Source organism: Nerophis ophidion, linkage group LG03, assembly GCF_033978795.1.
Source record: "Nerophis ophidion isolate RoL-2023_Sa linkage group LG03, RoL_Noph_v1.0, whole genome shotgun sequence".
Lineage (NCBI taxonomy): Eukaryota > Metazoa > Chordata > Actinopteri > Syngnathiformes > Syngnathidae > Nerophis > Nerophis ophidion.
In genome coordinates, this window is record NC_084613.1 from 88,989,077 (window position 1) to 89,003,151 (window position 14,075).

The window sequence follows — 14,075 nt, forward strand, 5'->3', positions numbered from 1 at the left end:
CACATTCACACACACATTCACACACACATTCACACACACATTTACACACACATTTACACACACATTTACACACACATTCACACACACATTCACACACACATTCACACACACATTCACGCACACATTCACACACACATTCACACACACATTCACGCACACATTCACACACACATTCACACACACATTCACACACACATTCACACACACATTCACACACACATTCACACATTCACACACACATTCACACACACATTCACACACACATTCACACACACATTCACACACACATTCACACACACATTCACACACACATTCACACACACATTCACACACACATTCACACACACATTCACGCACACATTCACACACACATTCACACACACATTCACACACACATTCACACACATTCACACACACATTCACACACACATTCACACACATTCACACACACATTCACACACACATTCACACACACATTCACACACACATTCACGCACACATTCACACACACATTCACACACACATTCACGCACAGATTCACGCACACATTCACACACACATTCACACACACATTCACGCACACATTCACACACACATTCACACACACATTCACACACACATTCACACACACATTTACACACACATTCACACACACATTCACACACACATTCACGCACACATTCACACACACATTCACACACACATTCACACACACATTCACACACATTCACACACACATTCACACACACATTCACGCACACATTCACGCACACATTCATGCACACATTCACGCACACATTCACACACACATTCACACACACATTCACACACACATTCACACACATTCACACACACATTCACACACACATTCACACACACATTCACACACACATTCACACACATTCACACACACATTCACACACACATTCACACACACATTCACACACACATTCACGCACACATTCACGCACACATTCACGCACACATTCACACACACATTCACACACACATTCACACACATTCACACACACATTCACACACACATTCACACACACATTCACACACACATTCACACACATTCACACACACATTCACACACACATTCACACACACATTCACACACACATTCACGCACACATTCACACACACATTCACGCACACATTCACACACACATTCACACACACATTCACACACAGATTCACGCACACATTCACACACACATTCACGCACACATTCACACACACATTCACGCACACATTCACACACACATTCACACACACATTCACACACAGATTCACACACACATTCACACACACATTCACAAACACATTCACACACACATTCACACACACATTCACACACATTCACACACACATTCACACACACATTCACACACACATTCACGCACACATTCACACACACATTCACACACACATTCACACACACATTCACACACACATTCACACACACATTCACACACACATTCACGCACACATTCACACACACATTCACGCACACATTCACACACACATTCACACACACATTCACACACAGATTCACGCACACATTCACGCACACATTCACACACACATTCACGCACACATTCACACACACATTCACACACACATTCACACACACATTCACGCACACATTCACGCACACATTCACACACACATTCACACACACATTCACACACACATTCACACACATTCACACACACATTCACACACACATTCACACACACATTCACACACACATTCACACACACATTCACGCACACATTCACACACACATTCACGCACACATTCACATACACATTCACACACACATTCACACACAGATTCACACACACATTCACACACACATTCACGCACACATTCACACACACATTCACACACACATTCACACACACATTCACGCACACATTCACGCACACATTCACACACACATTCACACACACATTCACACACACATTCACACACACATTCACACACACATTCACGCACACAGTCACGCACTCATTCACACACACATTCACACACACATTCACACACACATTCACACACACATTCACACACACATTCACACACACATTCACACATCAGGAGCAAGGATGAAGTGTCTTGCAAGGACACAACGGACGTGGTTAGGATGGTAGAAGGTGGGGATTGAACCAGGAACCCTCAGATTGCTGGCACAGCCACTCTACCAACGTTGTCCCTTGCATGAATATAATCGCCCTGCAGTGAGGTGGTGACTGGTCCAGGGTGTACGCCGCCTTCCGCAGCACCAAAGAGAATAAACGGTAGTAAATGGATGGATGGATGGATGGATGGATGGATGGATGGATGGATTAATATAATAATAATAATACTAGTAATATTTGTTCTGACATCCCTAATGTTGATAATGGCAAACAATATTTGTCAGAAAATGATAAATGAATAAAAAGAAAATAAATAGGAAAAAATGTTTCTATTTGTTATTTATTATATTATTATTTCTATCATAACATTGTTACTATTATTTAAGAGATGTATTAATATAATTATAATACTAGTAATATCCCTGATGTCCATGATGACAAACAGTATTTGTTGTAAAAATGATGTAAATAATTGAATAAATGATAGAAGCGTGCATGTAAAAGCCTGAAGAAAGGTGGAAGACAACCACCCATGAAGGAAGGTGGACGTGGTCGTTGTTGTTATTATTATTGTTGTTGTTGTTGTGCTGATAATGGCTGCGATGTTCACCTGTAGCCGTTGTGGGCGGGTCCCGGACTGCTTTTGTAGACGGAGGACGGAGGCGAGTTGAGTCTGTTCTGTCGCTCCAGTTGTCTTTGTTCTTTCATCTTTTTGGGCTGAGGTTTGCTGTAGGTCTCCTCGCGGATGAAGTTGGACATGCCGTAGACGGGGATGATCTCGGGGTCGCCGTACATGGGGTGCAGGTGGTGCTGGTAGTACTGGTGGGTCAGCTCGCCCGGGCTGACGGGCGGGTAGAAGGAGTGGGAGTTGGGGATGAAGTGGGGGTGGGCCAGGTAGGGCGGCAGGTGGTGCGTGGGCGACAACGCCGGGGAGTAGGAGGGGGGGTAACACTCGGGAGACTGGGGGGTCACCACCACCCGACGGACCCCCGTGGAATCTTCCAGCACCTGAAACCATGACAACCATTGAAAGAAGATGCAATAGTACATTATCATCACATTCAACAGAAATCACACTAGTGATGACTTTACATAATTACAGTATTTCCTTGAATTACAGCCGGGTATATTTAAAGTATGCACCTGCCTAGAATTACTGCCAGGTATAAAGTATGCACCTGCCTAGAATTACTGCCGGGTCAAACTCCTTGCGCAAAATAATTAGCGCATGCTTAGCATTAGTACCGGCTCAGGATTAACGGCAAGTTAAACTCAGTTTGCAAAATATTATTCTTATTAGTAGCGCATGTCTAGTATTTCCATCGGGTCCAACTGGCTTCGCCAAATAATTAGCATAAGCTTGGAATTTCCATCGGGTCCAACTGGCTTCGCCAAATAATTAGCATAAGCTTAGAATTTCCACCGGGTCAAAGTCGTCACGTCACCTGTCATCATTTTCAAAATGGAGGATTTCAATCATTTGAAATGGCATAAAGGGAAGAAGATTAAGAGCTATTCAGTAGGATTTAAGGTCCAAGCTATTGAATATGCTAAAAAGAACAGTAAGCAGCTATGTTTTATTAATATACCGTAGCTGCGTGTGTCAAATATGAGTCATTAAATGACTCCCGCCTCCTGGTGGTAGAGGGCGCTAGTGATCCTTCTTGCGACTACTCGGCTGCAGAAGAAGTGACAACAAGCAGCAAGAGTGAGCAGCCATCCTTTAATATTTCCTCTCGCTTGCACCACAGGGGACGGCGTGGCGAAGTTGGTAGAGTGGCTGTGCCAGCAATCTGAAGGTTCCTGGTTCAATCCCCACCTTCTACCATCCAAGTCACGTCCTTTGTGTCCTGGGCAAGACACTTCACCCTTGCTCCTTATGGGTCCTAGTGAGCGCCTTGCATGGCAGCTCCCGCCGTCAGTGTGTGAATGTGTGTGTGAATGTGTGTGTGAATGTGTGAATGTGGAACTACTGTCAAAGCGCTGTGGCCTCCTTTAAAAAGGGGTAGAAAAGCGCTATACAAGTACAACCCATCTACCATTTACCATTTAACATGGAGGATTACATATCTAAAATAAAACAGTTTTCTAAACTGGACTTTCAATGGAAGCAGGAGGTAATAAAGGAAGATCTCCATCGAGACAGAGAGACTTTTAAAACTGAAGAAAGATAAGGAAGACTTCTATAAACAAGTTATCCATGCTTTTGATCAGAAGGAGCTGCACATGGACTTCATTTATAAGTAAAGGTAAGACCATAATAACGTTGTTTTTTTTATTAAATGTGCTTTTCATGATGGTATCCTTACATCACACTCAAAATTAAAAGCGCAGGCCTAAATTTATCGCATGCCTTTATATATATATATATATATATATATATATATATATATATATATATATATATATATACATACACATATATATATACACACATATATATATATATATATATATATATATATATATACATATATATATATATATATATATATATATTACAGCTGTGAATCTTTGGGTGTCCCACAATTCGATTCAATAGTGATTTTTGGGGTCGCGATTCGATTATATATTGATGTATTTGAAAATAAAAGCGCTACGCTACAGATCTGGTTGAACTACATTTAGGGCTTCTCCCAATGTAGCTTTTATTGCCAATTTTATGATAACAAAGGTACACAACAGCTAAGCAAACGATAGCACACAATCTAGAAATCAAAATAATCATGAAATAATATTGCAATGTAAAATAAATAATAAATGATAAATGGGTTGTACTTGTATAGCACTTTTCTACCTTCAAGGTACTCAAAGCGCTTTGACACTACTTCCACATTCACACACACATTCACACACTGATGGAGGGAGCTGCCATGCAAGGCGCTAACCAGCACCCATCAGGAGCAAGGGTGAAGTGTCTTGCTCAGGACACAACGGACGTGACGAGGTTGGTACTAGGTGGGGATTGAACCAATGAATATCTTCTCAGCACTGTCCTTCACACACTTTTCTGGCTTCAAAATAAAAGTGCTACGCTGCATATCCGGTTTAACTACATTTAGGGTTTCTTCTAATGTACAAACAAAGACTGACACAACTTTATTAACTTTTATTGCCAATTTTATGATAAGAAAAGGGCCAATTCCAACATCAAAATGTCCTCCAATAAGCACACAATTCCGTCTGTTTTAGTCAAGTCTTTTACAAAAGGAAAACTTGCTAGGTTGTAGGCTATTAGGAGCTAGCAGCTACACAACAGCTCAGCACACGATAGCACACAAGCTCGACATCAAAACAATCATTGAAAAATATTGCAATGTAAAACAAGAAATATCTCCTCAGCACTGTCCTCCACATCCACTTTAAGTACATTTAGCGTTTCTCCTAATGTACAACAAAGACTGACACAACTTTTATCTTTTATTGCCAATGTTATGACAACAAAGGGGCCAATTCCAACAAGTATTTCCTCCTTGCACACACGTCTGCCTCTCTGCTTTTTCTGGCCGGCTGAAATATTGTGTCAATTATTTTATAACGTCTTCTGGTCGAGTCCTCAATGATTAGCAGGCTGAATATCGAGTCTTCTAGGAAAGGTAAAGATGTAGGGCTATAGGCTACTAGGAGCTAGCAGCTACACAACAGCTAAGCACACGATAGCACACAAGCTAGACATGAAAATAGTCATTCAATAATATTGCAATGAATATCTTCTTCCGATGCTTAAAACCCCCACTTTAGCGAGAAGCTAATGGATGATACGGGCTCGACAGTGTGACAGTCATGTGTCGTAGAGGCTGGCGACACCAATTTCCTGGGAGGTTTCCTATTGTAAGCCCCATGTGGTGAGACACCCACCTGAGAAATGTATCCTGGGGGCACGTGGATGGGGGGGATGGAGCCATTGGGGGACATCATGGGGACCTCAGCTGGACCTGCAGGAGGTAGAAGAATAGGACACTTTTACACTCAGGTGAGAAGCTCCAGTCACTCATCCTCCATCTTCACCGGGCACACCTCACACACCAACATGCAACAATTAAATATCATCCCAAACACATTTTCCCTCCAAAAATTGCCAGTGCAATTAGTGTCATTATGAACCCCACATGTTGGACTGACTTGAAATTTCTCACACGGCTCAATGTCCTTGATAAGAAAACCTTTGGAAAATCCAAATAAATAGCACACACACACACACTCATGCTGTAATAAAAGCAGGCTTCGCTACATATCTTGAAACAAAAATAAGGTTTTGCAAAACGTACGAGTGTAGCTAAAATCTCCTGTGACGTCTCAAAACTTGACTCCTCCCCTTTTTGGCCTGCGCTGTTATTTATTCACACCATGATAGGAGTGGACTTGAAATTTCTCACACAGCTCTACAAAACACACTAGATCTATATATTTATATATGTGGATGTTTTGTATATATACAAATATATATTTATACATATACTGTATATATATATATATATATGTGTATATATATATATACTTATATATATAAAAATAATACACATGCACACATATATATATATATATAATACATATATATATTCATATATATACATATATATAATATATAAATATACATATATTAATATATAATACATATATATGCATATGTATACTACATATGCATATATTTACTATATATACGTATATAGAGTATATATAGATATATATATATATACTCTATATATGTATATGTAGTATATATATGTGTATATATTATGTATACATAAATATATACAAACACATATATATACATATATATGTATATATACACATATAAAATACATATATACCACATATATAGAGTTTATATACATGCATTTGTATATATACTCTATATATGTATATACATAAATATGTATAAATACATATATGTATATGTAGTACATGTATATGTATATATATATATATATATATACATATTATATGTACATATATGGATATAAATATATGGATATATATGTACATATATAAAAACATATACATACATGTACATAGAAATATATATATATATATATATATACATATATATAGTTTAGGTTACTGTAGTGTATTTGTTATACATGTGGTGCATATTTGTTCTCTCGAGGATGCAGTCGTATTGGACACAGTGTGTAGCTAAGAAAGGATGATTTATTAATACTAACCAAACAGACTAGGAACAGAAAAACTTGCACAAAGGCACTAGAGACAAAACAAGGCAGCTAGAAGGAAGTAAAGGCGCTAGCATGTAAGCTAGGGGAACAAAGAGAGGAATGTTTCATTGCAGATGACATGAACTTGTCTTGTCTGCACACTGAACAAAAAGAATGGTGAAATGTTCAATGATGTTTCAAAACTCTTCACTCAGAGTTCACTTTACCCCCCGTGCACTAATTGACGTGACGATGTCAGGTTATCCATCCATTTTCTACCGCTTATTCCCTTTCGGGGTCGCGGGGGCGCTGGTGCCTATCTCATCTACAATCGGGCAGGTTATCCATGGGAAAATGCATTTTTAGACAATATGATCTGCCTGAGCGGCTCTGAGACCCGAGCATAACCAAGAGGAACAAAATAGATCAAAGGATGGCCTGGACAGGACAGACTTGAAAAAGTATCAAATACATTAAACAAAAAGGGTTTTTTTGGACAAAGGTGGACTCTATCTGGCCTGCGGGCCGTAGTTTGGGGGACCCAACAATAAGTCATGTGTGTACTCAAGATAAGTTTGGGGGACCCAACAATAAATCATGTGTGTACTCAAGATAAGTTTGGGGGACCCAACAATAAGTCATGTGTGTACTCAAGATAAGTTTGGGGGACCCAACAATAAGTCATGTGTGCACTCAAGATAAGTTTGGGGGACCCAACAATAAGTCATGTGTGTACTCAAGATAAGTTTGGGGGACACAACAATAAGTCATGTGTGTACTCAAGATAAGTTTGGGGGACCCAACAATAAGTCATGTGTGTACTCAAGATAAGTTTGGGGGACCCAACAATAAGTCATGTGTGTACTCAAGATAAGTTTGGGGGAGCCAACAATAAGTCATGTGTGTACTCAAGATAAGTTTGGGGGACCCAACAATAAGTCATGTGTGTACTCAAGATAAGTTTGGGGGACCCAACAATAAGTCATGTGTGCACTCAAGATAAGTTTGGGGGACCCAACAATAAGTCATGTGTGTACTCAAGATAAGTTTGGGGGAGCCAACAATAAGTCATGTGTGTACTCAAGATAAGTTTGGGGGACCCAACAATAAGTCATGTGTGTACTCAAGATAAGTTTGGGGGACACAACAATAAGTCATGTGTGTACTCAAGATAAGTTTGGGGGAGCCAACAATAAGTCATGTGTGTACTCAAGATAAGTTTGGGGGAGCCAACAATAAGTCATGTGTGTACTCAAGATAAGTTTGGGGGACCCAACAATAAATCATGTGTGTACTCAAGATAAGTTTGGGGGACCCAACAATAAGTCATGTGTGTACTCAAGATAAGTTTGGGGGACACAACAATAAGTCATGTGTGTACTCAAGATAAGTTTGGGGGAGCCAACAATAAGTCATGTGTGTACTCAAGATAAGTTTGGGGGAGCCAACAATAAGTCATGTGTGTACTCAAGATAAGTTTGGGGGACCCAACAATAAATCATGTGTGTACTCAAGATAAGTTTGGGGGACCCAACAATAAGTCATGTGTGTACTCAAGATAAGTTTGGGGGACACAACAATAAGTCATGTGTGTACTCAAGATAAGTTTGGGGGACCCAACAATAAATCATGTGTGTACTCAAGATAAGTTTGGGGGAGCCAACAATAAGTCATGTGTGTACTCAAGATAAGTTTGGGGGAGCCAACAATAAGTCATGTGTGTACTCAAGATAAGTTTGGGGGACCCAACAATAAGTCATGTGTGTACTCAAGATAAGTTTGGGGGACCCAACAATAAATCATGTGTGTACTCAAGATAAGTTTGGGGGACCCAACAATAAGTCATGTGTGTACTCAAGATAAGTTTGGGGGACACAACAATAAGTCATGTGTGTACTCAAGATAAGTTTGGGGGACCCAACAATAAATCATGTGTGTACTCAAGATAAGTTTGGGGGAGCCAACAATAAGTCATGTGTGTACTCAAGATAAGTTTGGGGGAGCCAACAATAAGTCATGTGTGTACTCAAGATAAGTTTGGGGGACCCAACAATAAGTCATGTGTGTACTCAAGATAAGTTTGGGGGAGCCAACAATAAGTCATGTGTGTACTCAAGATAAGTTTGGGGGACCCAACAATAAGTCATGTGTGTACTCAAGATAAGTTTGGGGGACACAACAATAAGTCATGTGTGTACTCAAGATAAGTTTGGGGGAGCCAACAATAAGTCATGTGTGTACTCAAGATAAGTTTGGGGGAGCCAACAATAAGTCATGTGTGTACTCAAGATAAGTTTGGGGGACCCAACAATAAGTCATGTGTGTACTCTAGATAAGTTTGGGGGACCCAACAATAAGTCATGTGTGTACTCAAGATAAGTTTGGGGGACCCAACAATAAGTCATGTGTGTACTCAAGATAAGTTTGGGGAGCCAACAATAAGTCATGTGTGTACTCAAGATAAGTTTGGGGGAGCCAACAATAAGTCATGTGTGTACTCAAGATAAGTTTGGGGGAGCCAACAATAAGTCATGTGTGTACTCTAGATAAGTTTGGGGGAGCCAACAATAAGTCATGTGTGTACTCTAGATAAGTTTGGGGGACCCAACAATAAGTCATGTGTGTACTCAAGATAAGTTTGGGGGACCCAACAATAAGTCATGTGTGTACTCAAGATAAGTTTGGGGGAGCCAACAATAAGTCATGTGTGTACTCAAGATAAGTTTGGGGGAGCCAACAATAAGTCATGTGTGTACTCAAGATAAGTTTGGGGGAGCCAACAATAAGTCATGTGTGTACTCAAGATAAGTTTGGGGGACCCAACAATAAGTCATGTGTGTACTCAAGATAAGTTTGGGGGACCCAACAATAAGTCATGTGTGTACTCAAGATAAGTTTGGGGGAGCCAACAATAAGTCATGTGTGTACTCAAGATAAGTTTGGGGGACCCAACAATAAGTCATGTGTGTACTCAAGATAAGTTTGGGGGGACCCAACAATAAGTCATGTGTGTACTCTAGATAAGTTTGGGGGACCCAACAATAAGTCATGTGTGTACTCAAGATAAGTTTGGGGGAGCCAACAATAAGTCATGTGTGTACTCAAGATAAGTTTGGGGGACCCAACAATAAGTCATGTGTGTACTCTAGATAAGTTTGGGGGACCCAACAATAAGTCATGTGTGCACTCAAGATAAGTTTGGGGGACCCAACAATAAGTCATGTGTGTACTCAAGATAAGTTTGGGGGACCCAACAATAAATCATGTGTGTACTCAAGATAAGTTTGGGGGACCCAACAATAAGTCATGTGTGTACTCAAGATAAGTTTGGGGGACCCAACAATAAATCATGTGTGTACTCAAGATAAGTTTGGGGGACCCAACAATAAGTCATGTGTGTACTCAAGATAAGTTTGGGGGACCCAACAATAAATCATGTGTGTACTCAAGATAAGTTTGGGGGACCCAACAATAAATCATGTGTGTACTCAAGATAAGTTTGGGGGAGCCAACAATAAGTCATGTGTGTACTCAAGATAAGTTTGGGGGACCCAACAATAAGTCATGTGTGTACTCAAGATAAGTTTGGGGGACCCAACAATAAGTCATGTGTGCACTCAAGATAAGTTTGGGGGACCCAACAATAAGTCATGTGTGTACTCAAGATAAGTTTGGGGGACCCAACAATAAATCATGTGTGTACTCAAGATAAGTTTGGGGGACCCAACAATAAGTCATGTGTGTACTCAAGATAAGTTTGGGGGACCCAACAATAAATCATGTGTGTACTCAAGATAAGTTTGGGGGACCCAACAATAAGTCATGTGTGTACTCAAGATAAGTTTGGGGGACCCAACAATAAATCATGTGTGTACTCAAGATAAGTTTGGGGGACCCAACAATAAGTCATGTGTGTACTCAAGATAAGTTTGGGGACCCAACAATAAATCATGTGTGTACTCAAGATAAGTTTGGGGGACCCAACAATAAGTCATGTGTATACTCAAGATAAGTTTGGGGGACCCAACAATAAGTCATGTGTGTACTCAAGATAAGTTTGGGGGAGCCAACAATAAGTCATGTGTGTACTCAAGATAAGTTTGGGGGACCCAACAATAAGTCATGTGTGTACTCAAGATAAGTTTGGGGGACCCAACAATAAGTCATGTGTGTACTCAAGATAAGTTTGGGGGACCCAACAATAAATCATGTGTGTACTCAAGATAAGTTTGGGGGACCCAACAATAAGTCATGTGTGTACTCAAGATAAGTTTGGGGGACCCAACAATAAATCATGTGTGTACTCAAGATAAGTTTGGGGGACCCAACAATAAGTCATGTGTGTACTCAAGATAAGTTTGGGGGACCCAACAATAAGTCATGTGTGTACTCAAGATAAGTTTGGGGGACACAACAATAAGTCATGTGTGTACTCAAGATAAGTTTGGGGGACCCAACAATAAGTCATGTGTGTACTCAAGATAAGTTTGGGGGACCCAACAATAAGTCATGTGTGTACTCAAGATAAGTTTGGGGGACCCAACAATAAGTCATGTGTGTACTCAAGATAAGTTTGGGGGACCCAACAATAAGTCATGTGTGTACTCAAGATAAGTTTGGGGGACCCAACAATAAGTCATGTGTGTACTCAAGATAAGTTTGGGGACCCAACAATAAGTCATGTGTGTACTCTAGATAAGTTTGGGGGACACAACAATAAGTCATGTGTGTACTCAAGATAAGTTTGGGGGAGCCAACAATAAGTCATGTGTGTACTCAAGATAAGTTTGGGGGAGCCAACAATAAGTCATGTGTGTACTCAAGATAAGTTTGGGGGACCCAACAATAAATCATGTGTGTACTCAAGATAAGTTTGGGGGACCCAACAATAAGTCATGTGTGTACTCAAGATAAGTTTGGGGGACCCAACAATAAGTCATGTGTGTACTCAAGATAAGTTTGGGGGAGCCAACAATAAGTCATGTGTGTACTCAAGATAAGTTTGGGGGACCCAACAATAAGTCATGTGTGTACTCTAGATAAGTTTGGGGGACCCAACAATAAGTCATGTGTGTACTCAAGATAAGTTTGGGGGACCCAACAATAAGTCATGTGTGTACTCAAGATAAGTTTGGGGGACCCAACAATAAGTCATGTGTGTACTCAAGATAAGTTTGGGGGACCCAACAATAAGTCATGTGTGTACTCTAGATAAGTTTGGGGGACACAACAATAAGTCATGTGTGTACTCAAGATAAGTTTGGGGAGCCAACAATAAGTCATGTGTGTACTCAAGATAAGTTTGGGGGAGCCAACAATAAGTCATGTGTGTACTCAAGATAAGTTTGGGGGACCCAACAATAAATCATGTGTGTACTCAAGATAAGTTTGGGGGACCCAACAATAAGTCATGTGTGTACTCAAGATAAGTTTGGGGGACCCAACAATAAGTCATGTGTGTACTCAAGATAAGTTTGGGGGACCCAACAATAAGTCATGTGTGTACTCAAGATAAGTTTGGGGGAGCCAACAATAAGTCATGTGTGTACTCAAGATAAGTTTGGGGGACCCAACAATAAGTCATGTGTGTACTCAAGATAAGTTTGGGGGACCCAACAATAAGTCATGTGTGTACTCAAGATAAGTTTGGGGGACCCAACAATAAGTCATGTGTGTACTCAAGATAAGTTTGGGGGAGCCAACAATAAGTCATGTGTGTACTCAAGATAAGTTTGGGGGACCCAACAATAAGTCATGTGTGTACTCAAGATAAGTTTGGGGGACACAACAATAAGTCATGTGTGTACTCAAGATAAGTTTGGGGGAGCCAACAATAAGTCATGTGTGTACTCAAGATAAGTTTGGGGGAGCCAACAATAAGTCATGTGTGTACTCAAGATAAGTTTGGGGGACCCAACAATAAGTCATGTGTGTACTCAAGATAAGTTTGGGGGACCCAACAATAAGTCATGTGTGTACTCAAGATAAGTTTGGGGGACACAACAATAAGTCATGTGTGTACTCAAGATAAGTTTGGGGGAGCCAACAATAAGTCATGTGTGTACTCAAGATAAGTTTGGGGGAGCCAACAATAAGTCATGTGTGTACTCAAGATAAGTTTGGGGGACCCAACAATAAATCATGTGTGTACTCAAGATAAGTTTGGGGGACCCAACAATAAGTCATGTGTGTACTCAAGATAAGTTTGGGGGACACAACAATAAGTCATGTGTGTACTCAAGATAAGTTTGGGGGACCCAACAATAAATCATGTGTGTACTCAAGATAAGTTTGGGGGAGCCAACAATAAGTCATGTGTGTACTCAAGATAAGTTTGGGGGAGCCAACAATAAGTCATGTGTGTACTCAAGATAAGTTTGGGGGACCCAACAATAAGTCATGTGTGTACTCAAGATAAGTTTGGGGGACCCAACAATAAGTCATGTGTGTACTCAAGATAAGTTTGGGGGACCCAACAATAAGTCATGTGTGTACTCAAGATAAGTTTGGGGGACACAACAATAAGTCATGTGTGTACTCAAGATAAGTTTGGGGGACCCAACAAGAAATCATGTGTGTACTCAAGATAAGTTTGGGGGAGCCAACAATAAGTCATGTGTGTACTCAAGATAAGTTTGGGGGAGCCAACAATAAGTCATGTGTGTACTCAAGATAAGTTTGGGGGACCCAACAATAAGTCATGTGTGTACTCAAGATAAGTTTGGGGGAGCCAACAATAAGTCATGTGTGTACTCAAGATAAGTTTGGGGGACCC

General features: G+C 40.4%; 2 protein-coding genes across 2 annotated transcripts in view; both read right to left on the reverse strand.

The window, feature by feature from the left end:
• The window catches only part of fndc3ba (fibronectin type III domain containing 3Ba), a 76,489-nt gene extending 70,412 nt beyond the window's left edge, over positions 1 to 6,077 (reverse strand). Inside the window, exons 1-2 of the mRNA XM_061896353.1 lie at positions 6,006 to 6,077; positions 2,758 to 3,155 (exon numbers count right to left, since the gene is read on the reverse strand). Of these exons, the coding sequence (XP_061752337.1) occupies positions 2,758 to 3,155; positions 6,006 to 6,065 (458 nt within the window). The 5' untranslated portion in view covers positions 6,066 to 6,077. The remainder of the gene's footprint in view (positions 1 to 2,757; positions 3,156 to 6,005) is intronic.
• LOC133548876 (fibronectin type III domain-containing protein 3B-like) overlaps positions 6,073 to 14,075 on the reverse strand; it is a 169,172-nt gene continuing 161,169 nt past the window's right edge. The window contains 1 exon segment of the mRNA XM_061893812.1: positions 6,073 to 6,082. Coding sequence (XP_061749796.1) covers positions 6,073 to 6,082 — 10 coding nt within the window.